Below are 25,339 nucleotides of genomic sequence, written 5' to 3'. Positions count from 1 at the left end.
GTTCCTAATATCAGAAAGAAAATAAGACAATGCATTTGTGACAAGACAATTTTAGTGATATAGCAATTCAGTTCCGATTCCCTTTCTCTGTATTAAAAAAAACCACAGTGGCTTCAACACAATGACCTGGAGTACTTACTGTAGAGAGAGGACAATAGAAGTCCTTGGCTAGAAAATTGCTGTGACACTGGAACCAGTGATTCAAGCACAAGTTCAGAATGCACTCAGGTGCATATCCACAGTCCGTCAGATTCTGACTGCTATTATCACTGATTGATTGTCGAAAATCATGACTGAGAGTTACACCTTGGGAGAGTGCTGCCTGGTCTACAAGTCCCTGAGATGTCTTCAGCCCTGTAGACAGTGAGACACAATGACTCCAGGCGGTAGATTCAGAACCAGCATCCATGCAGATCAAACCACCCAGAAACATCAAAATCAACTGAAAAACCTTATTCCTTGGCTTTGCTGGACTTTGAGTATGCAGAGTCCGGGGACAGATATAAACTGAAGGACTTGACAGAGAAATTCAAAGCAGATATTTTCTTTCTGAAAAATCTCTGGAAATATTTTTGTAATAACAATTAAAAAGTTAGGGGTCTCTGTTTCATAAGAAATAGTACTTATTACCTATACTCAGTGAAAAAAATGTTGTCCTTGAGAAGAAAGAGCCAGCCTGTGATAACACCTATGCAAGATTTTGGAAAGATGAGCATGAGAAAGCATCAACACTTAGATGAAAGCAACTGGACTGTTAACATCATGGCTCATTATTATCACAATGACAAACATGTAACAAAGAACAAACAGACATTTCAGAAACAAATGGATTGATACGAATTTTCAAATGAGGAAGCTAGTAATTTAAATTACTGTGGAGTGAGCATGTCTTCATGGGCTCTGAGATTTGATTCACTGTAGGAAAATTACTAGAGGGTCCATTATATGTTGGTACACTCTTGGGATGGTATGTAACCTTGTAACATAAAGTATAAAGTAAAAACATGAAAATAAGTGTAAACATGGGTTAAGAGAAAAATAATAAAAATTGATTGAAATATATGTTAATAGTCACAAAATATACGAAGACAGTATACAACACCTTTTCTGTGAAAGATACCTTCTAAATCAACAAGAAATGGTCACCACAGCACTGATGAGTTCAAGGAATGCTCTCCTTATCTGGTATAAGTTTACCTTGTGTAGTTATGGTCATGTATGTGGTCTATGTCTCCCTGTCTTTGTCTCACACTCTCTCTCTTTCTATATCATGCTCACATTCATAGATAAACACACAAGCACACATGTACACACACAAACATGTACACTGTGTAAATCATTTCCAAAGAAACACATTAAAACCAATTAAAAGCAAACAAAAAAGTAAGAGTGCTGTGATTTTTTATCTTCTTCCTACTCAAATGTTTCCCCAATTTTGTATATCTGCTATATTTTAATAACAATTTAAGATTTATATTCATAAAAACACAGGGAAAGGGCCAGAGAGAGAAAACCTAACATTCACTTACAGGCTGCATATCCTTTTATCATGTTAATACTTCACTACCTCAGTAGCCTCATGTATAAATAGAGATGATGAAACTTGCCATCCTCTAGCACTGCTCAAGAAACTGAATGACATAAGGGCTTACACGCAGAGCTCCGTTAATGTTAGCAATTATTCTTCCTGCCATCACCTCCCTCTGTAAAATGCAATTAATGGCAGAACAAAGATAATATATCAAAGGCCTTTGGACAATGTTAGTGCCTACAAAAATTGTCTGAGCCAGGTTTCAATAACAGTATTGAGAAATAGTTACTAGAATATCTGCTCCTGTCTCCTATTATTTTTGGAACTCCCACTCAGTCAGATTGCAGGTTCTTATTGCTGCATTTCTTTTCTCCACCAAGTGCTGTCTAGAAGACAGTGCAGTCCATGAAGGCCTGGAGGAGATTCTCTCCTTAGTGTTAAGTGTTGTGTTCACTCCCATTTGCATCCACTCACAAGTAGAGGTTGAATGCATTTCAACTGGTCCTACTCAACTCTGCATTTGAAACTCAAATATTACTCTTACTTACTTTCCATTATGGTTTTATGAGCTTGGCCGTCTTCTGTTAATTCTTAGAATAAACAATATTGTTTCTCAGTTCAGCCAAGTTATGTATAGTAAAAGCATTTTGAAATTATAAATTCTCATGAGTAACATTCTTAAACATCAACTTAATTGGTCAATTCAATAAAAATGATTTAAATGTTTGTTACTATCACATTGCAATCTGGTGATATAGACAGGCACATGTAGTTATACTCTATATAACCCACTATTCCCAGTAAAGACTGAAAATTATGGACCATTACTTTACTATTAACATTTTTTCTAGACTAATTTATATAAATGTTGTGACAGAGGAAAGAAGGAACATACTCACTCCTTTTATTAGTGTTCTGTGTGTGTTCAGCATCTCCCAAGACAGTTTAAAGGAGAAAAGATTCAACTGGATAGACACAGCTTATCCATTCTGATCTAAGAACATGGTCAGTTTAATGAAAGGTGGTGGGAATAATAAGTTAAATACATATTGCTGAGTGAGAAAAATGGGAGTAAAAGAAATGTAAATGGACAGTTAGACCAACACTGCCTGTGTCTGGAGTGGGCGTCTCTGATACCTGCACCGCTAAAGCTAGTGTCTGGGGGACCGTCAGGGGACACAGGAGAGCTTTTTGAAGACTGTGAACTGTCTCGGGGAACTGTGCATGAGTACTCTGTCACGTCATAAGACTTGGTTTGTCTCTTAAAACAAGAAGTCATGAGCCAAAGCTGTGCATCTGAATAGAATATAATTCTTATTATTTCCAAGATATAATCCTGGTAAGCAAAAATGCAGTGAAAAGAGTTCCAGGGAAGGTGGAAGTGAAGATATGTGGACAAGCATGCTCTGCTCTTAGGAAATCTGAAACCCAGTCAATTCTCTGTCTTATCCAGATCTCAATTTCTGGCTTTTAAATCAGTGAGGCTTTATAGATAATCTGATTTAGTCTTAACTGTCCTCATTATGTCCATTGTTGTAAGTAGAAAATGGAAAGTAGATTTAAGAAATATACTTAAGAATTCAACAACGACCTCTCACCTCAGATACACACCTGGTATTTTAAACATAGCATATATTCTTTTCTATGAACACCATATAATTTGGGTAAGTACAAAGGGAAACTGAGGAAAAATATACAGGGTGTAAAAGTTAGGAGAGTGACTAGGGGAAGGGTGGGAACATCTAACCTCATAAATCTTCTTAGATGGTGAGTCCTGTAAAAATGACAGATATCGAGAAAGCTGATTCTAACTGCAAGGCTTACCTTCTGACATTCACACAGACTAGAAGATAGACTTCTTGCCATGTGTTGAAACTGCCAATATTCCAAATAATTTTCCAGGAGGGCCACTAGTATATTGCTAACCAATGGTTTTGGCCATTAACCTGGCTGTCTACTGGTGAGACAGTGAGAGAGAAACACCGGGGAATCCTCTTAAACGTGCTGTCGAGAGCCAAAGGGAAAGGGAGAAGCCAATTATAGAAAAACTACAGTCTCTTGCTCTCTGGCATCATGGTTGGCATGGAGATTTTTCTAATAATTGCAGGCCCAGTTTGCCATGGCATCAGTTCTTAACTTCCCCTGTGATCCTATTATGACACCAGATTGTAACTTTACTGACCTTGGAGACATTTGGTCTCCAAATGACATAAAGATCTTCCAGTGCCCAAATGTTAACTTTTGGGAGACATACTTGAGCTCTGAGATGTTAAGAGATTCTTCAAACGTTTTGACATCAGACGTAGAGCTGTAGAGTTTGGAATTTGCCTAGTTGGATTTTGGTCTTGATTTGGTCCGGTATTTCCTCGCTATGGTCCCTTCCCTGTGTTTTGGAATAGTAATGTATATCCTTTATCATTATATGTTGAAAGTATGTAATCTGTTTTTTTATGTTGATTTTACAGGGGATTACAGTTAAGAGATTGCACGAATCTCAGAAGAAACTTTGAACTTTGGACTTTTAAACATTGACTTTTAAACATTAAATATTGAGACGGTTGATAGACTATGGGGACTTTCGGAGTTGGACTAAATACATTTTGAATTATATTGCTACAAGCTTATGGGATCCAAGGAGTGGAATCCATTAGTTTGAATCTAAATGGTCCCCATAATCTCATAGGGAGTGGCACTATTAGATGGTGTGCCTCTGTTTGAGTAGTTATGGCCTTGTTGAAGAAAGTGCATCACTGTGGGGAGGGCTTTAAGGTTTCCTAGCTCAGGATACCACCCGGTGTCTCAGTTGACTTCCTGTTGCCTGCAAGATGTAGAACTCTCAGCTACTCCACCAGCATGCCTACATGCCACATGCTCCCGGTCATAATAATGGTCTGAAATTCTGAAATTGTAAGCCACCACCTCAATTAAATATTTTCCTTTATAATAAAAAGAAGTAGATTTTTCTCAAATTAGAACAACTAAATGAAAACATAACTTGATATTGATAAATATATGCATAAAATATAGAAAGCACTTTAGTTCATATTGATATGTACACACAATGTCTCAAATATCTGTTGTGGATCAATCAATACAGCACCGCTAACAGGCCTGCAGCATATCTCACAGTGAAGAAGCCAAGGCAATAAGTCATCTACCAGTTTATGACAAGAAACCGAAATTCAGGACAGAGAATGTCCTATCCCTATCAAAATCTTAACTATTGATATTATACAGTAAAATTTGCTTTGAGGACTGGTAAGATGCTCATTCAGTGAGGGTGCTTGTATCAAGATTATGACCTGAGCTTTTGGGTGCACATGGAGGGAAGAGAGAACCGAGTCCCAAAGCAGCCCTCTGTCCTACACACCACACACACAGACACACACACACACACACACACACATACACACACAATACACATCATTGAAAAAAGAGGGACAGAAAGATTGTAAAAGCCAGAGGATGTGAAGGACTATTTAAATGCAGTATTGTCTGGACATGACATTGCCTTGCAGTTATGAACTCATAGCAGCTTTAGTTACCTGCACAGATCAAACTAGTCAAATTCCAAGAGAGATGGAAAGGCTCAAGGAACCCACCACTAGCTGAAGAGCTTTGGTAGCTGAGGAGGCTGGGATAGCAAAACTCAGTTTCCTTCAAGGAATTGTCCCCTGAGAAGTTGCCCACACTTGACTCTACAACTATTCTTGTATAAATATCACTGAATGGACTCAGTGGCAAATACAATGAGAATGAAGGTAGACAGATTCCTTGGGGTAAGATCTAAGAGAAATTAGAGGTGGAACCAGTGGTTGATAATTTATTGTAAATATTGTGAAGCTCACAAATAATGAATAAAGAAGGGCATATGGGAAACTCTAGAGGGAAAAATGGAAGGGAGAAATGTAATTATATTACAATCTCAAATATAAAATATCTAATGAGTCTCTGAAAATAATTTGGAAGTATAATGACATAGTTACTAACCATTTTGTCTACTTCTAATCAGGATGGAAAAACAGTGCCCATTGTTGTTTACACATCATGCTTCTGTTTTAAACCAGAGACATAGAACCACAAACTCTTGTCTGACTTGATATTACCAGCCAGAAATGACAACTCAGTTTACACAATTACCTGTGTTTTCTCCTGGTCCTTTACATTCCCTGAATATTGCAAGAATTTTCTTGGGAATTTATAAATAAACATGTTAGGTTTTTTTTCTTTTACTTTTTTGGGAGGCCCACCACTCAGCTCCCAAATAAATCACGCATGGAGGCTTATTATTAATTAAGAATGCCCAGTCTTAGCTTGGGTTATTTCTTTTATTTTCTTTTTATTAAGAGATTTTCTATTCATTTTACATATCAACCACGAATTCCCCTGTCCTCCCGCCTCCCACCCACCCCCCAATCTTCCCCCCCCAACCAAGCCCCCATTCCCACCTCCTCTAATGCAAGGTCTCCACTGGGAAGTCAGCAGAGCCTGGTACTTTCAGTTGAGGCAGGTACAATCCCTCTTCCCTGAACCAAGGATGAGCAAAGTGTCTCAACATAGGCACTAGGTTCCAAAAGGCCAGCTCATGCACTAAGGCCAAGTCCCAGTCTCACTGCCTGGGGGCCCCCTTAACAGTTCAAGCTAAACAACTGTCTCACTTATCCAGAGGGCCTAGTCCAGTTCCATGGGGGTTCCTCAGCTATTGGTTCATGTGTTTCCACAAGTTTGCCTAGTTGTCTCTGTACTTTTTCCAATCATGGTCTCGATATCTCTTGCTCATATGATCCCTCCTCTCTCTCGTCGATTGGACTCCTGGAGGTCCACCTGGGGCTTGTCCATAGATCTCTGCATCTGCTTCCATCAGTCACGGGATGAGGGTTCTATCATGACAGTTAGGGTGTTCGGCCATCCGATCACCAGAGTAGGTCAGCTCAGGCACCCTCTCAACCATTGCCAGTAGTCTATAGTAGAGTCATCTTTGTGGATTCCTGGGAATCTCTCTATCACTCTGATTCTTTCTATTCCCATGGTGTCTTCACTTATCATGGTATCTCTTTCCTTGTTCTCCCACTCTGTTCCTGATCCAGCTAGAACCTCCCTCTCCCCTAAAGCTCTCTTTCCCCTGACACTTGCCCTCCATTACCCCCCCACACACACTCCCAGTTTGCTCATGTAGATCTCATCCATTTCTCCATTGCTGGGTGATCCCTGTGTCTTTCCTAGGGTCCTCTTTACTAGCTAACCTCCCTGGAGCTGTGAGTTGCAGTCTGGTTATCCTTTGCTTTACCTCTAGTATCCACTTATGAGTGAGTACATACAATGTTTGTATTTCTGAGTGTGGGTTACCTCATTCAGGATGATATTTTCTAGTTCCATTCATTTACCTGCAAACCTCATGATGTCATTGTTTTTCTCTGCTGAGTAGTACTCCATTGTGTATATGCTTGGGTTATTTCTTGCCAGCTTTCCTTAACTTATCCCAACTACCTTTTGCCTCTGGGCTTTTCCCATTCTCTTACTTCTGTAAATCTTTCTTTTACTCCTTGGCTTGCTGTGTAGCTGGGTGACTGGCTTCTGATGTCCTCCTCCTTCTCTGGCTACTTCTTTCTTCTCCCCCTCTCTCTCTCTCAGATTTCTCCTTTGATTAATTCTCTCTGCCTGCCAGCCCCGCCTAGGCACAGTAACACAGCTTCACAGAATTAAACAAATGCAACATAAACAAAAGTAACCACCTTAAAATAATATTCCCCCAACATAAACATACCAGATAGAAAAGGAGCTAGTAACAGACCGAAGAAATGATTCCAAGTCCATCTTTCTGAACCAATGACTTTATTAGAAAATGGTATCATTTTCTATATAAAAAAAAAATTATACCAAGCGTGAGTGACTCTTGAGCAGCAGCATCAACAATGATTCCCCTTCTTCAGCATATTGGAGGAACTAGCAACTGCCTTCCTAGGGAGTTCCAGTCCCTAGACAGCCATGCACACTCTATAAGCTCTAGACCAAAAAACCAACTACATGTAATGTTCTAAAAAAACTGGGGAAAAGAGACTATAATTTCAGATAAGGGTCTTCCCTGTTTCAAGATGAAGTTCCCTTGCAAATTTTGACTGGTTGTTTGTTTATTTACTTGTTTGTGGCATAGTCTCATTCTGTAGCTCAGGCTGGGATGGAACTATGTGACCCAGGTTGGCCTAAAACCTGTGGAAATCCTCCTGCCTTATTTTTTTCTGTTTATTCTTCTCGTAAATATTACATCCTGATCATAATTTTTCCCTCTCCACTAGATATACTCTTCTGTTTCTCTTCAGAAAACAGCAGGCCTCCCAGGAATACAAACCAAACATGGCAGAACAGGTTACTATAAGACTGGGCATATATCCTCTTGTCAAAGCTGGACAAGGCAACCCATAGGAGGAAAGGTCCCCAAAAGAAGGCAAAAGAGTCAGAGACAGGCCCCACTCCCACTGTTAGGAGTCCCCAAGAAAACCAAGCTATAGAACTATAACGTATATGCAGCGGACCTAGCTCAGACACATACAGGCTCCCTGATTGTCACTACAGTCTCTGTGAGCCACTATGAACCCACTTAGTTGATTCTGTGGACAATGTTCTTGTTCCCCCTGCCTTATTAATGCTGAAATTACAGGTGTAAACCATTCCTCTTGGCTCTGGAAGAATATTAACACTCTATCTTTTTCATTTCCATTGACATGTTTATCACTGTACTACTGCAAATATTTAGTTCCCATGACTGGGAACTGAGGTATTGTGTAAGACAATTCTGCATCATGATGGTGAAGGCCAGCTGGGGAAAACAGCTCCCTTGCAATCCTGGGAAACATCAGCTTAAAGTTTCAGTTATTATACTACAATCATTACATCACTCTTTTAAAAACAAGCCATGATGGGACACTAAATACTGAACATACATAGACAATAAGAAAAAATGTGCCAGTGTGTCATGAGTTGTTAATATCAGCAACTGAATGTCCAATGACTATATTACAATGAATTCTCACAAGTCTTCTTAGACCAAATTTGAGCAGATGCCTGAAATATCAGTATATATTTTATGTACCGATCTGATTGGCTATATCGACCCAGGGCAAGCTTCTGGATGCAATATAGAAGAGTAAGAGAGATTAGGTTCCCATCTTCTCATGCACTGCTATTGATCCATAAGATACTGCTATAGGTCATGACTTTTCAAGATGCCAGAAATCATTAGAACACCAAAGAATTGGCACTGAAGAAACCCTGTATTTTTCACCATTTTTCTTCATGATTCAAACTCCCACTTTTATGTTTGACCTAAAGTTTATTAAGTGGCTGGTGGTGATTTCCTTTAACAAAATCAAGCTGTTTCTTATTAGTCTCCCTCAAAGGTACAATAAAGTCAACATGTGCTTTCTTTCTTTCTTTTTAAAAAAATTTATTCATGCCACATACCAACCACAGATCCCCCTCTCATCCCGCCTCCCACTCCCCCAGCCTCCCCCTCAGCCTACCCTCCCATCCCCTCTTCTGAAAAGGTATGGCCTCCCATGGGGAGTCAGCAAAGCCCAGCACATTCAGCTGAGCCAGGTCCAAGCCCCTCCCCCTGTATCAAGGCTGTGCAAGGTGTCCCACCATAGGCAATGGGCTCCAAAAAAACAGTTCATGTACCAGAGATGGATCCTATTCCCACTATCAGGGGCCCCTCAAATAGAAAGACCAAGCTACACAACTGTCTCTCCCATGCAGAGGGCCCTGTCCAGTCCCATGTAGGCTCCACAGCTGTGGATCCAAAGTTCATGCATTTCCACTAGTTTGGCTGATCATCTCTATAGTTTTTCCCATCATGACCTCGATGTCCCTTGCTCATACATTCCCTCCTCTCTCTCCTCAGTTGGACTCCTGGAGCTCAGCCTGGCACCCAGCCATGGATTTCTGCATCTACTTCCATCAGTCACTGGATGAGGGCTCTATGATGACAGTTAGGGTATTCAGCCATCTGATCACCAGAGTAGGCCAGTTCAGGCACCCTCTCGATTATTGCCAGTAGTCTAAGATGGGTCATCCTTGTGGATTCCTGGGAACTTCCTAGCACTCTGTTTCTCCCTATTCCCATGATGTCTTCATTTATCATGGTATGTCTTTCCTTGCTCTCCCATTCTGTCCCTATTCCAGCTCAAACCTCCTGTTCCCCTATGTTCTCACCCCCCATCCCTTGCCCTCAATTACCCCCCAACCCCAGTTTGCACATGTAAATCTCATCTATTTCTCCTTTGCTGTGCGATCCATGCATCTTTCCTAGGGTCCTCCCTGCTAGCTAGCTTCCCTGGAGCTGTGCATTGCCATCTGGTTTACATCTAGTATCCACTTATGAGTGAGTACATACCATGTTTGTCCTTCTGACTCTGAGTTATCTCACTCAGGATGATATTTTCTAGTCCATCCATTTACCTGCACATTTCATGATGTCATTGTTTTTACTGCTGAGTAGTACTCCATTGTGTATATGTACCACATTTTCTTTATCGATTCTTTGGTTGAGGGGCATCTAGGTTGTTTCTAAGTTCTGGCTATTATGAATAATGCTGCTGTGAACATAGTTGAGCAAGTGTCCTTGTGGTATGATTGAGCATTCCTTGGGTATCCCTTGGGTATATGCTCAAGATTCTTGAGGTAGAGTGACTCCAAAATTTTTGAGAAACTGCCATACTTTTTTCCAAAGTGGTTTTATAAGTTTGCACTCCCACCAACAGTGGAGGAGTGTTCCTCTTGCTCCACATGCTCTCCAACATAAGCTGTTATGAGTTTTTTGGATCTTAGCCATTCTGACAGGTGTAAGATGGTGTCTCAGAGTCATTTTGACCTGCATTTCCCTGATGACTAAGGATGTTGAGCAATTTCTGAAATGTCTTTCAGCCATTTGAGATTCTTCTGTTGAGAATTCTCTGTTTAGCTCTGTAGCCCATTTTTGATTGGATTGCTTGGTATTTTGATGTCTAGTTTCTTGAGTTCTTTATAGGTTTTGAAGATCCGCCCTCTGTCAGATGTAGGGTTGGTGAAAATCTTTTCCTGCTGGGGGATGTCTTTCTGTATGTTGTGAATATATGTTGCTCTGTTTTGTTGATAAATAAAGATGCACTGGCCTGTGGCAAGGCAGCTTAGAAGCAGGCAGAAATCCAAGGGATAGACAGAAAGAGAGATAAGAAGAAGGCAAGGGAGACACCAGCTGCAGCTGAAGAAACAACATGCCATAGAACATGTGACAACATAGATGAATAGAAATGGGTTAATTTAAGTTAAAAGAGCTAGCTAGCAAGAGGCCTGCCATGGGCCATGCAAGTGGTAATTAATATTAAGCCTCTGAGTAATTATTTTATAAGCAACCCTGAGAAACCTTCTGATTACATTTTGGGTGACTGTCCAGGCAGCCAGCTGTCTCTGTCATTCTAGATTTTTGGAAGTTGCTTACAATGCTCTTCCTGTTTACTTAGGTAATAGTATATCCTTCTGGGTTCTTTGATATAGTAGAAGACTAGATAGTTATAATTTTCCTTAGTCATGATAAAAGATAAATTAGGTATGAAACTTTAGACTCACAAATATAGGATAGATGATAGAATATTTTCTTTAATTTTGCCAAATACAAATATATTGGATATTGTAACTGTAATTCTTGCTTGATAACTGTTCTATTATATGTAATTTTACTACGTTAAAGTTAAAAACGTCCTTTTTGATTAGACACAAAAGGGGAGGTGCTGGGGGATATATTTCTGTATGCTGTGAATATATGTTGCTCTGAATGGTTGATAAATAAAATGCTGATTGGCCAGTAGCCAGGTAGGAAATATAGGTGGGGTAAGCAGATGAGGAGAATTCTGGGAAGAGGACGGGCTGAATCAGGGGTAGCCAGCCAGACACAGAGAAAGCAAGATGACAAGGCAGAACTGAGAAAAGGTACCAAGCCATAAGGCTAAACACAGATAAGAATTATGGATTAATTTAAGTGTAAGAGCTAGACAGTAATAAGCCTGAGCTAATGGCCAAGCAGTTATAATTAATATAAGCTTCTGAATGATTATTCTATAAGCAGACCATGGGACTGCAGGGGCTTGGAGGGACCCAAGAAACTTCTGGCAACATTTTCTCATTCTGTAAGCTGTCATTTTGTCTCATTTACCATGTCCTTTACCTTACAGAAGCTTCTCAGTTTCAGGAGGTTCCATTTATTGATTGTTGCTTTCAGTGTCTGGGCTACTGGTGTTATATTTAAGAAGTGGTCTCCAAGCACAGTGGGGACTGGGAAGGAGATGGGCAGGCGGGCAGACTGATCCTCTCTGATCTCCTCCAACACCCCCGCCAGGTAGGGGTAAGGGCTTGGTGAACAGCTGCTGGGAACTGTTGACAAAAGGTTCGGTGACCCTCTGGGTGAGCCTTATGGAGGTCTCTGCCTCTCTCAGCTGAGGCCCCAGACTCCAGAAAGGATGCTCAGGACCACACTCCTCTGCCTCCAGCTCTCTGCCAAAGGACCGGTGCTCTGCTGAGAACAAAGCCTCATGGAAAGCACCTCTTGGGGTGGATCCAGGCAGGACAGGACAGCAGGCAGGCCTTGTCTACCCGTGTGGGACCAGGCCCTGGGCTTCCTTGCCAGGCGGCAAAGCCCAGTCCTTTCTGAAGACTGGGAGTCATCGGTCCAAGTCAGGAATCTCTGTGATTAATTTTCCAAGGGTGGAAGAAACTTCTTCTAAAAGCATCAAGGAAAGTCTCCTCCAAGAGAAAATCGGGGAGATCAACACCCACCCTCAAAGAAAGTTCCTGAAGCAGGACTGAGGTTCCAAGTGGAACAAAAATTTGGCTGATGGTGTCCTTGAACTTGGCTTCTGGGTACACAGCTGACACTACCACCTAGCTACCTCTTCACGAGCAGCCCCCTGTCTCAGACTCCTCAGGGCCTGGGGAGCTCACCCTACTGTCCAGCTCTGTCTCTTGTGGACTCCTGACCCACACTGGGATGGATGTGCTCCCTTCCTGTGCCCCAGGAACCCCTGCGCTGAGTGGCTGTGACTGGGGCACCCACGGAAATGAGATGTGTGGCGTCCACCTGGTCTGGCATTGGCTGCAGGCCCCAGGGGAGCTGCAGAGACCCAGCTTCTCAGCCATGCCAGTTCTGGCCAACCCAGCAGCCACAGCTGCCTGTCGCCGTTACATGGACCATGATCGAGATAACCGCACTTTCACCCTTCCCTTCTTCAATTCCACAGCCAATCCAATGACCCATATGAGGTGACAAGAGCCCGAGAGTTGAACGAGCTACTGGGTCCCAAGGGCACAGACCAGGCCTTTGACTTTATCCTAGACCTGCACAACACCACAGCCAACACTGGAGTCTGCCTCGTTTCTGAAGCCTCCCACAACGCCCTCAACTTGCACCTGCGCCACTACCCACAGCTGCAGAACCCAGGGCTGCCCTGCTGCCTCTTGCAGTACGATCCACCAGGGATGGAGACCTACAGCTTGGAATCTGTGTCCAAGGATGGAATCTGTCTGGAGATGGGCCCCCCAGCCTCAGGGCGAGCTGCGGGCCGACCTCTTCTCACGGATGAGAGCTCTGGTGGCATCCATTCTGGACTTCATCGAGCTCTACAACCAAGGCATGGCCTTTCCCGCCTTTGAGATAGACATCTACAGGAACTTGGGCAAGGTGGACTTCCCATGCACCGCGGACGGTGACTTGGCTGGTACTGTGCACCCTCAGCTGCAGGACCACGACTTTGAGCCACTGAGGCCTGGTGAACCCATCTTCAAGCTGTTCAGTGGTGAGGATGTACTGTAGGAGGGGAACTCCACTGTGTACCCTGTGTTCATTAATGAGGCTGTCTACTACGAGAAGCATGTGGCTTTCCTGAAATCTGAGAGGATCCGGGTCTCTGTGCCTGCCCTGCCGGAACTGACCTCCAGCACCACCCTGGCCCCCTAACCCAAGTCATACCTGCCTGGTCTCAGTCTCCCTTTCTGAACAATCAGTCCTGAGGCATAGTTCCAAGCCCAGGGTCCACTGTCCTACCCTGGGCACCACGTCCCTTGCCAGACAACCAATCTCATGATATAAATACAATGAGCCTGGTGGGGGGAGAAGTGATCTCCTGTGCAAATGCATTCAGAGCTACTTCCTATTTTCTCTTCTAATAGGTTCAGTGTAACTGGATTTATGTTGAGGTCTTTGATTCACTTGGACTTGAGTTTTTATATAGTAATAGATATGGATCTATTTACAGTCTTCTACATGTTGATATCCAGTTTTGCCAGCACCATTTGTTGAAGATATTTTCTTTTTTCCAAGGTAGAGTCTTGGCTTTTTTTGTCAAAAATCAGGTGTTCATAGGTGTGTGGATTAATGTCAGGGTCTTCAACTTGATTCCATTGGTCCACATGTCGGTTTTTATGCCAATACCAAGTTGTTTTTATTACTATAGCTCTATAGTAGAGCTTGAAGTCAGGGATGGTGATGCCTCCAGAGGTGGCTTTATTGTACAAAATTATTTTGGCTATCCTGGGCTTTTTGTTTTTCCATATGAAGTTTAGTATTGTTCTTTCCAGATTTGTGAAGAATTGTGTTGAGATTTTGATAGGGATTGCATTGAATCTGTAGATTGCTTTTGATAAGATTGCCATTTTTATTATGTTGATTTTACCTATCATGAGCATGGGATATCTTTCCATTTTCTGACATCTTCTTCAAATTCTTTCTTCAAAGACTTAAAGTTCTTGTCATACAGGTCTTTCACTTGCAAAGTTAGAATTAACCCCCAAGGTATTTTATATTATTTGTGGCTATTGTCAAGGGTAATGTTTCTCTGATTTCTTTCTCAGCCAGTTTATCATTTGTAGGGAAGAGAGATACTGGTTTGTTTGTTTTTAATTTAATCTTGTATCCTGACACATTACTGAAGATGTTTATCAGATGTAGGAGTTCCCTAGTAGAATTTTTGGCGTCACTTATGTATACTATCATACTGTCTGCAAATAGTGAAAGTTTGACTTCTTCCTTTCTACTTTTTATCCCCTTGATCTCCTTTTGTTGTATTATTGCTATAGCTACAATTTCGAGTACTTTGTTGAATAGATATGGGAAGAGTGGACAGCCTTGTCTTGTTCCTGATTTTAGTGGAATCACTTTGAGTTTCTCTCCATTTAGTTTGATGTTTGCTGTCGACTTGCTGTAAATTACCTTTATTATGTTTAGGTATGTTTCTTATACTCCTGTTGTCTCCAAGACCTTTATCATAAAGGGGTGCTGGATTTTGTCAAAGGCTTTTTCAGCATCAAATGAGATGATCATGTGTTTTTTTTCCCTTTTAGTTTGTTTATATGGTGTATTACATTGACAGATTTTCATATGTTGAGCCATCCATGTATCTCTGGAATGAAGCCTACTTGATCATGGTAGATGATTTTTTATGTGTTCTTGGATTCAGTTTGCCGGTATTTTATTGAGTATTTTTGCATCAATGTTCATGAAGGAGATTGGTCTGTAATTATCTTTCTTTGTTGCATCTTTGTGTGGTTTGGGTATCAGGGTAACTGTAGCCTCATAAAAAAGAGTTTAACGGAATTCCTTCTGTTTCAATTGTATAAAAACAGTTTGAAGAGTATTGTACTAGCTCTTCTTTGAAATTCTGGTAGAATTCTGTGCTGAAACCATCTGGACCTGGGCTTTTTTTAGTTGGGAGAATTTTAATGACAGTTTCTATTTCCTTAGGGGTTATGAGTCTATTTAAATTGTTTATCTCGTCTTGATTTAAGTTTGGTATGTGGTACCTATCCAAAAAATTGTCTACTTCTTTTAGATTTTCCAGTTTTGTGGAGTACAGGTTTTTGAAGTATGACCTGTTGTTGATTCTCTAGATTTCCTCAGTGTCTGTTGTTATGTCTCCCTTTTCATTTCTGATTTTGTTAATTTGGATGTTCTCTCTTTGCCTTTTGGTTAGTTTGAATAAGGGCTTGTCTATCTTGTTGATTTTCTCAAAGAATCAACTCTTTGTTTCATTGATTCTTTGTATTGTTCTCTTTGTTTATGTTTCTTGATTTCAGCTCTCAAATTAATTATTTCCTGGTGTCTATTTCTCCTGAGTGTGTTTGCTTCTTTTTGTTCTAGAGCTTTAAGGTGTGGTGTTAAATTGCTAGTGTGATATTTCTCCAACTTCTTTATGTGGGCACTTAGTGCTATAAATTTTCTTCTTAGCACTGCTTTTACAGTGTCCCATAAGTTTGTGTATGTAGTTCATTCATTTTCATTGATTCTAGGAAGTCTTTAACTTCTTTATTTCTTCCTTGACCTGTTGGTGATTCAATTGAGCATTATTCAGTTTCCATGCAATTGTAGGATTTCTGTAATTTTTGTTGTTGTTGAAATCTAACATTAAGCCATGGTAATCTGATAAAATACAGGAGGTTGTTCTAATTTTTTTTGTATCTGATGAGATTTGCTTTGTGACTGTGTATGTGGTCGATTTTAGGGAAGGTTCCATGGAGTGCTGAGAAGAAGGTACATTCTTTTGTGTTAGGGTGGAATGTTCTGTAGATATCTATTAAGTCCATTTGAGTCATAACATGTTAGATCCCTTATATCTCTGTTAAGTTTCTGTCTGACAGATCTGTCCATTGGTGAGAGTGAGGTGTTGAAGTCTCCCACTATTAGTGTGTGAGGTTTGATGTGTGATTTAAGCTTTAGTAATGTTTCTTTTACATATGTGGATGACCTTGTATTTAGGACAAAAATGTTCATAATTAAGACTTTATCTTGGAGGATTTTTCCTGTAATGAATATGTAATGTCCTTCCCGATCTCCTTTGATCAATTTTAGTCTGAAGTCTATTTTTTTAGATATTAAGATAGCTACACCAGCTTGCTTCTTAAGTCCATTTGATTGGAAAGTCTTTTTCCAGCCTTTTACTCTGAGGTAGTGTCTGTCTCTGAAGTTGAGGTATGTTCCTTGTATGCAACAGAAGGATGGATCCTGTTTGTTTGTTTTTTATCCATTCTGTTAGCCTTTGTCTTTTATAGGCAAATTGATTCCATTGATATTGAAGGATATTAATGACCAGTGATTGATAATTTCTGGTATCTTTTGTGGGTAGTGTGTGTGTATTTCCATTCTTTGGGATTTGCTGCTACAAGGTTATCTATTGCCTGTGTTTTCGTGAGTGCATCTAAATACCTTAGGTTGGAATTTTCCTTCTAGTACTTTTTGTAGGGCTGGATTTGTGGATAGGTTTTTTTTTAATCTGGTTTTGTCTTGTGCACTCTGTCTACAGTGATTGAAAGTTTTGCTGGGTATAGTAGTGTGTGCTGGCATCCGTGGTCTCTTAATGTCTACATTACGTCTGTCCAGGACCTTCTGACTTTCAGAGTCTCCATTGAGAAGTCAGGTGCTATTCAGATGGGTCTGCCTTTATAAGTCACTTGGCCTTTTTCCTTTGCTGCTCTTAATATTCTTTCTTTATTCTGTATGTCTAATGGCTTGATTATTATGTGGCAAGGGAGCTTTTTGGAGGGTCTAGTCTATTTGGTGTTCTATAAACTCCTTGTATCTTCATAGGTATTTCCTTCTTTAAGTTAGGAAAGTTTTCTTCTATGATTTTGTTGAATATATTTTCTGTGCCTTTGAGTTGGTATTCTTCTCCTTCTTCTATCCCTATTATTCTTAGGTTTGGCCTTTTCATGGTGTCCTAGATTCCCTGGTTGATTGTGTTATGACCTTTTTGGCTTTAGTGTTTTCTTAGACTGACAAATCTATTTCCTCTATTGTATCCTCCATGACAGAGATTCTTTCTTCCATCTCTTGTATTCTGCTGGTTATACTTGCATCTGTAGTTCATTTACTAAGATTTTCTATTTCCAGCGTTCTCTCACTTTGTGTATTCTTTATTGTTTCTATTTCAATTTTCAGGTCTTGAACTGTTTTCTTGGCTTTCCTTAAGGGATTTATTGATTTCTTCCAATCTTTTTGTTTGTCTTTTCCTTTCTTTAAGGGAACTTTTCATTTCATCTTTAAAGGCCTCTATCATCTTCATAAAGTTATTTTTAAGATCTCTTTCTTCTGTTTCTTCCACGTTGTGATGTTCAGGTCTTGCTGATATATATATATATATATATATATATATATATATATATATATATATATATATATATATATATAACCACTAGGTTCTAGTGGTGCCATCTTGCTATTTATGTTGTTGTATGTATTTTTACACTAGTGTCTACCCATCTCTTCCTCCAATAGGTGCAAGAAGTGTCTGTTTCTGAGGGAGCTGCTCTTGGTCCACTCTGTGCTAACTGTGTCTGTGTCTCAGAGAGCCACTCTTGGTCCAATCAGGGCTCTTGGTCCAATCAGGGTTGGCAGATTCTGTGTCTCATGGAGCCACTCTTGGTCCTATCAGAGCTCTTGGTCCTCTTGGTCTAATCAGAGCTCTTGGTAAAATCAGAGTTGGTGGATTCTGTGTCTTGGGGAGCCCCTGAGGTCACAGGGGCATGGGTGGGTTTGGGACAGGAAGTGGGTCTTGTAGATTGCAGGGTCCTGTCTAATGCAGGTTTTGGTGAGGATGCCTACCTACAGTAGTCTTCTCTGCTGGCCTGCACCTGGGGCAATAATGGGTGAGAGAAGGAGGCATGGGTCATGCCCAGAGGGCCTGTGTCCTAGGGCACTTTATTTCTTTCAAACTCACCTGATCAGTATCACCGAAAATACAGTGGTCATGGTCTGGTCTTTATTACACTACATCAAGCTATTTATGAAAGAAGATTGGTAAACTCTGGGGTCAGGGAATCTGTCAGGAATCTTCTCTAGAGGTATAGCCTTGTAATTTAACAGTTTTTCATACTTGCACAAGTTTCTCAACTTGATATTTCTAAAATACCTATAGATAGAATAATTAATGATGAGATGGCCACTTTGTAACCTGGGAATCATGACCCTACTGGTCCTAAATATAATGCATTTCCATGGCATCAAACCAATTGTTGATTTATATTGGCATGCTGTCTGTTTCAAAGTTGTCTTTATCCAAAGTGCCATGGACTTTGTAGTGTTCCAGTAATGTGCACATGATTGCTGATAACAGTAACTCTGACATGACATTGTGTTGAAATCTTCTTATCTATGACCTTGGCTGCAGATTATCTTCTTCTGTAACCTCTTCCTGGCATCTTTTATTTCCTTGTTCCTCAGACTATATATCAAAGGATTCAACATGGGAATCACCACAGTGTAGAAGACAGATGTAAACCTGTCAAAGCTGGAGGAGCCACCAGAGCTGGAACTCAAATAGACAATGATACCAGAAATATAGAAGAGGGAAACAGCTGTCAGGTGAGAAGCACAAGTGTTAAATGCCTTAGACCTGCCTTTAGCTGAAGTGATCTTCATGATTGACAAGACAATATAGCCATAGGATATCATGATGACTAAGGCATTTGTAAGCCCAAACAATATTGTTAATATAGCAAGCAGGACCTGTGCAAAGAAAGTATCAGTGCAGGATAGATTTAACAGCTGTGATATGTCACAGAAGAAATGTCTGATAACATTAGGTCCACAGAAGTAGAGCTGCAGCAAGGCACATATCTGAGATAAAGAACCTATGAGTCCTGCTGTATAGCTTCCCAACACCATGCGAGCACAGAGGGTGGGTGACATGATTGATGAATAGAGCAGTGGGTTACAAATGGCAGCATACCTGTCATAGGCCATGGCTGTCATGAGGCAGCATTCACACAGTGCCATAGTGGAAAAGATGAAGTATTGAACTATGCAGCCCACGTAGCTGATAGTTTGTTTTTCCTGGAAGAAGCTGGAAAGCAACTTGGGGACTGTTGAGGTGATATAGCAGAGGTCTATAAAGGACAGATTACTGAGGAAGAAATACATGGGTGTGTGGAGGTGGGAATCCATCCTTATTAAAACAAGAAGCGACAGGTTCCAGGTCAGTGTTGTAATGTAAAGGATGAGGAATATAACAAAGAACAGTGCTATGACTCGGGGGAAATCTGAGAATCCCAGGAGGATGAACTGGGTGATCTTGGTAATATTTTCTCCCCCAGTTATTACTTCTGTGCTCCTGTTCCTAAAATAAGAAAGGAAATAGGACAATGCATTGCTGACTCAAGTGACATTTCAGCATTGTCTCAATGAGAGACATCTTAAACTTGATTAACAACTTCTTAAAACAATTTCTAAGAAATGATGTGATCACACACACATGAACATATACACAAATAAGTATATTCATAAACCTGTGTATACACACACATGTGAGTACACACACACACACACACACACACACACACACACATATATATATATATATATATATACACAGACTTGGATCATACTGTCATGATTTGTAATTCTGACACATTTTTGTGGAGCAATAACATATGTCCCTAATGAAGTTATGAAATCAGTCTTCTTATGAAATGTTCATATGAAGAACTCCAAAATAAATTTATAGACTTCATTTCCTGACATCAGCTTAAACTTCTATTACAGTTAAAACTTATTGCTCTATTTATAGTAATTTCCAAAAATTTGTTTAATACAACATTTCCAAATTGGCCTGAATCATAGTGTCATGATTTGAAATTCTGACAGATTTTGGTAGCACAGACACTTACATTCTCAGAAAAGCGTAAAATTCATTCTCCTATGGAAGTGTCACATGAGGGACTTCATAAGGACATGGGTAGTGCCCACTCTTGATCCCAACACTGCTTCATTTGTAACTGTGTTTCTTCTAGTAAACAGGACAGTCTGGAGGATTTTAGGGATTTGGCAGTTCAGTTCTTTTGCCTGTTGTTCTGTACTAAACTACCCCAGCAGCTTCAAGACAATGGTCTTGAGCACTCACTGTAGAGAGACGACAGCAGAAGGCCTTGGCTAGACAGTTGTTGAGACACTAGAGCCACTCATTCATGCACAGAGTCAGCCTGCACTCAGGTGCACAGCCACTGTCCTTTAGATTCTGATTGCTAGTATCACTTATTGTCAACAATCATGACTGAGAGTTACACCTTGGGAGACGGATGTCTGGTCTACAAGTCCCGGAGATGTCTTCAGCCCTGAAGATAGTGAGACACAATGACTCCAGGCAGTTGTAGATTCAGAACCAGCATCCATGCAGATCATCCATGCAGAAACATCAAAATCAACTGAAAAATCTTATTCTTTGTCATTTGCTTGACTTTGAGTACACAGGGTCCAGGGACAGATATAAACTGAAGGCCCTTGACATAGAAAAGACTCAAAGCAGATATTTTCTTTCTGAAAAATCTCTGAAAATATTTTTGTAATAACATTTAAAAGTTAGAGGTCTCTATTTCATAATAAATAGTACTTACTACCTATATTCAGTGAAAAAATGCTGTCCTTGAGAAGAAAGAGCCAGCCTGTGATAACACCTATGAAAGATTTTGGAAAGATGAGCATGAGAAACCATCAACACTTAAGATGAATGCAACTGGACTATTAACATCATGGCTCATTATTATCACAATGACAAACAAGTACCAAAAGAACAGACATTTCAGAAACAAATGGATTGATAAGAATTTTCAAATGAGGAAGCTAGTAATTTAAATTACTGTGGAGTGAGCATGCCTTCATGGGCTCTGAGATCTGATTCACTGTAGGAAAATTATTAGAGAATCCATTATATGTTGATAAACTCTTGGAATTGAATGTAACCACCAGATATAAAGTAAAAAACATGAAAATAAGTGGAAAGCCTGGTTAAGAGAAAAAGAATAAAAACTCAATTGAAATATATGTTAATAGTCACAAAATATACAAAGATAGTATACAACATTCTGTGAATGATATCTTCTAAATCAATAAGCAATGGTCACCACAGCACTGATGAGTTCAAGGAATGCTCTACTTATTTGGTACAAGTTTACCTTGTATAATTACTCTCATGTATGTGTTCTATGTCTCTCTGTCTTTGACTCTCTTTTTCTATATCATGCTCACATTCATAGATAAACATAGAGGCACACAAATGCACACACGCACAAGTACACATACAAACATACACACTGTGTGAACCATTTCCAAAGAAACACATTAAAATCAATTAAAAGCCAAACAAAAAGTAAGAGTGCTGTGATTTTTATTATCTTCTTCCTACTCAACTGTGTTTCCCCAGTTTTGTATATCTGCTATATGTTAATAACAATTTAAGATTTATATCCATAATAACACAGGGAGAGAGAGAGAAGCTGACATTCATTTACAGGTTGCATATCCCTTTATCATGTTAATACTTCACTACCTCAGTAGCCTCATGTATAAATAGAGATGATGAAACTCGCCATCCTCTATCACTGCTCAAGAGACTGAATGACATAAGGGCTTACACGCAGAGCTCCGTTAATGTTAGCAATTATTCTTCCTGCCATCACCTCCCTCTGTAAAATGCAATTAATGGCAGAACAAAGATGATATATCAAAGACCTTTGGACAATGTTAGTGCCTACAAAAATTGTCTGAGCCAGGTTTCAATAACAGTATTGAATATCTGCTCTTCTCCTATTATTTTTGGAACTCCCACTCAGTCAGATTGCAGGTTCTTATTGCTGCATTTCTTTTCTCCACCAAGTGCTGTCTAGAAGACAGTGTGGTCAATGAAGGATTGGAGGAGATTCTCTCCTTAGTGTTAAGTGTTGTGTTCACTCCCATTTGCATCCACTCACAAGTAGAGGTTGAATGTATTTCAGCTGGTCCTACTCAACTCTGCATTTGAAACTCAAGTATTACTCTTACTTACTTTACATTATGGTTTTATTAGCTTCACCACCTTTCTGTTTATTCTTGAAATAAACAATATTGTTTCTCAATTCAGCCAAGTTGAGTTAACTTTAATGAAATAATTTTGAAATTATAAACTCTCATTGGTAACATTCTTAAACATCAACCTAATTGGTCAATTCAATAAAAAAAAATGATTCAAATGTCTGTCTCTGTTTCATTGCATTCTGGTAATATAGGCAGGTACATTTAGGTATATTCTATGTAACCCACTATTCCTAGTAAATTCTGAAAAATTATGGATCATTACTTTACTATTAATATTTTTCTAGACTAATTTATGTTAATGTTGTGACAGAGGGAAAAATGAACATACTCACTCCTTTTATTAGTGTTCTGTGTGTGTTCAGCATCTCCCAAGACAGTTTAAAGGAGAAAAGATTCAACTGGATAGACACAGCTTATCCATTCTGATCTAAGAACATGGTCAGTTTAATGAAAGGTGGTGGGAATAATAAGTTAAATACATGTTGCTGAGTGAGAAAATGGGAGGAAAAGAAACGTAAATGAACAGTTAGACCAACACTGCCTATGTCTGGAGTGGGTGTCTCTGATACCTGCACCGCTAAAGCTAGTGTCTGGGGGACCGTCAGGGGACACAGGAGAGCTTTTTGAAGACTGTGAACTGTCTCGGGGAACTGTGCATGAGTACTCTGTCACGTCATAAGACTTGGTTTGTCTCTTACAACAAGAAGTCATGAGCCAAAGCTGTGCATCTGAATAGAATATAATTCTTATTATTTCCAAGATATAATCCTGGTAAGCAAAAATGCAGTGAAAAGAATTCCAGGGAAGGTGGAAGTGGAGATATGTGGACAAGCATGCTCTGCTCTTAGGAAATCTGAAACCCAGTCAATTCTCTGTCTTATCCAGATCTCAATTTCTGGCTTTTAAATCAGCAAGGCTTTATAGATAATCTGATTTGGTCTGAGCTGTCCTCATTATGTCCATTGTTATAAGTAGAAAATGGAAAGTAACAGAATTTAAGGAATAAATATACTTAAGAATTCAACAACCACCTCTCACCTCAGACACATACCTGATATTTTAACATAGCATATATTATTTTCTATGAACAGTGTATAACTTGGGTAAGTACAAAGGGAAACTGAGGAAAAATATACAGGGTGTGGATGTTAGGAGAGTGGCTAGGGGAAGGGTGAGAAAGACTTATCCCCACAAATCTTATTGGATGTTGAGTCCTCCTGTAAAAAGGACAGACATCAAGATAGCTGATTCTAACTACAAGGCTTACCTTCGGATCTTCACTCAGACTAGAGGAAGACACAATTCTTGACACTTGTTGAAACTGCCAATAATCCAAATAATTTTCCAGGAGGGGCACTAGTATATTGCTAACCAATGTTTTTGGCCATTAACCTGCCTGTCTACTGGTGAGACAGCGAGAGAGAAACACCAGGGAATCCTCTTAAATGTGCTGTTGAGAGCCAAAGGGAAAGGGAAAAACCAATTATAGAAAAACTACAGTCTCTTGCTCTCTGGCATCATGGTTGTCATGGAGATTTTTTTAATAATTACAGGCTCAGTTTGCCATGTGAATTAATTGATTCTTAACTTCCCCTGTGATTCTATAATGACACCAGATTGTAACTTTACTGACCTTGGAGGTATTTTGTCTGCAAAGGACATAGGGGTCTTCTAGTCCCCAAATCTTAATTTCTAGGAGTCAAACTTGAGTTCAGAGATGTTAAGGGATACTCCAAGTTAGCACAACTAGCTGATAACATAACTTGATAGTGATAAATATTTACATACATACAATATAGAAAGCACTCTATTTTGTATAGATATGCACACACATTCTCAAATATCTGTTGTGAATCAATCAACACAGCAGTTCTAACATTCCTGCAGTGTTTCCAATGTATACATGAAGAATTCAAGGCAATAAGTTATCTACTGATTTATCACAAGAAACTGAAATTCAGGACAGAGAATGTCCTATCCCAATCACAACCTTGGCTGTTGGTATAATACAGTAAAACTTACTTTGAGGACTGAAAAGATGTTCATTCAGTGAGGGTGTTTGCATCAAGCTTATGACCTGAGCTTTGGGGCACACATGGTTGGAAGAGAGAACTGAGTCCCAAAGTTAGACCTCTGACCTACACACACACACACACACACACACACACACACACACACACACACACAAATACAAATTTGAAGTATTCTGGCCATTGAATTCTGGCTTTGCCTCTTACTGGTTTGTGTCCTTGTATACATTTCCCCAAACCACAGTATTTCCATATATTAAATGGCAATAACAGTAATACCTAAACCATAAAGGAGCTCCAAAGAGAATTAAGTTAAAGATTATAAAAACTTTAAATTTCATAGTATACATCAGACCTTCTATTTATTAATGCCATGTATTTCGAAATGTGATTTAGAAATCTAACATTTGCCATAAGTCCAATCCTTCAAAATAAACACTTCATGAAAACCCTTTCATTAAGTGTGATGTAAGTGTCACGGGCAATGGATGATTACAGCAAAATAGTGTCTTCAGCAATTTCACCCAGGAGCTCGTGGGCAGCTGTGACCTTCTGCACAAACCTCCACCAGAGCAAGACAGACAAAAATCCCATCATGCACAGGGAGATAGTAATGAATTCCCACCCCTAGGTGAGGAGCTACTGACAGCTGCATCTCCCTAGAAAGGGAGAGTTACTTGATTGCTCCAGGATGTGGCCCCTGAGGGGCTACCATGCTCCAGTACATGGTTCTACACTCATGCACATACAGCCAACCCAAAGTGGACTCAATGGATTCCAAGTGGAATAAATAAAATGTGGCAGGAATAGTGGTGGGAAGGATAACAGAAAACTTAGAGGGGAAAGGAATGAAGAGTGAACCTGATCAAAATGTATTACATACATTACTAAATTCTCAAACAATAATAAAATAAAGCATAG

The 25,339-nt window shown here is 39.9% G+C and overlaps 1 protein-coding gene and 1 pseudogene across 1 annotated transcript; one reads left to right on the top strand and one right to left on the bottom strand.

Annotated features, from left to right (window-relative positions):
* The first annotated feature begins 12,549 nt into the window (after positions 1-12,549).
* Positions 12,550-13,658, top strand: LOC114703484 (annotated as a pseudogene).
* Positions 13,659-18,689: 5,031 nt separating this feature from the next.
* On the bottom strand, positions 18,690-25,012 carry LOC114703453 (olfactory receptor 5AN1-like). Its single transcript, XM_028884302.1, has 2 exons — positions 24,915-25,012; positions 18,690-19,659 (listed from the first exon to the last, which is right to left on the bottom strand). The coding sequence occupies exons 1-2, from the start codon at positions 25,010-25,012 to the stop codon at positions 18,690-18,692; spliced, it is 1,068 nt and encodes a 355-aa protein (XP_028740135.1).
* Between the last annotated feature and the right edge of the window lie 327 nt (positions 25,013-25,339).

The sequence above is a fragment of the Peromyscus leucopus genome, chromosome 1 (genome assembly GCF_004664715.2).
Source record: "Peromyscus leucopus breed LL Stock chromosome 1, UCI_PerLeu_2.1, whole genome shotgun sequence".
Lineage (NCBI taxonomy): Eukaryota > Metazoa > Chordata > Mammalia > Rodentia > Cricetidae > Peromyscus > Peromyscus leucopus.
Note: the sequence above shows the minus strand (reverse complement) of the source record. Positions and strands in the feature narration are given on the sequence as shown.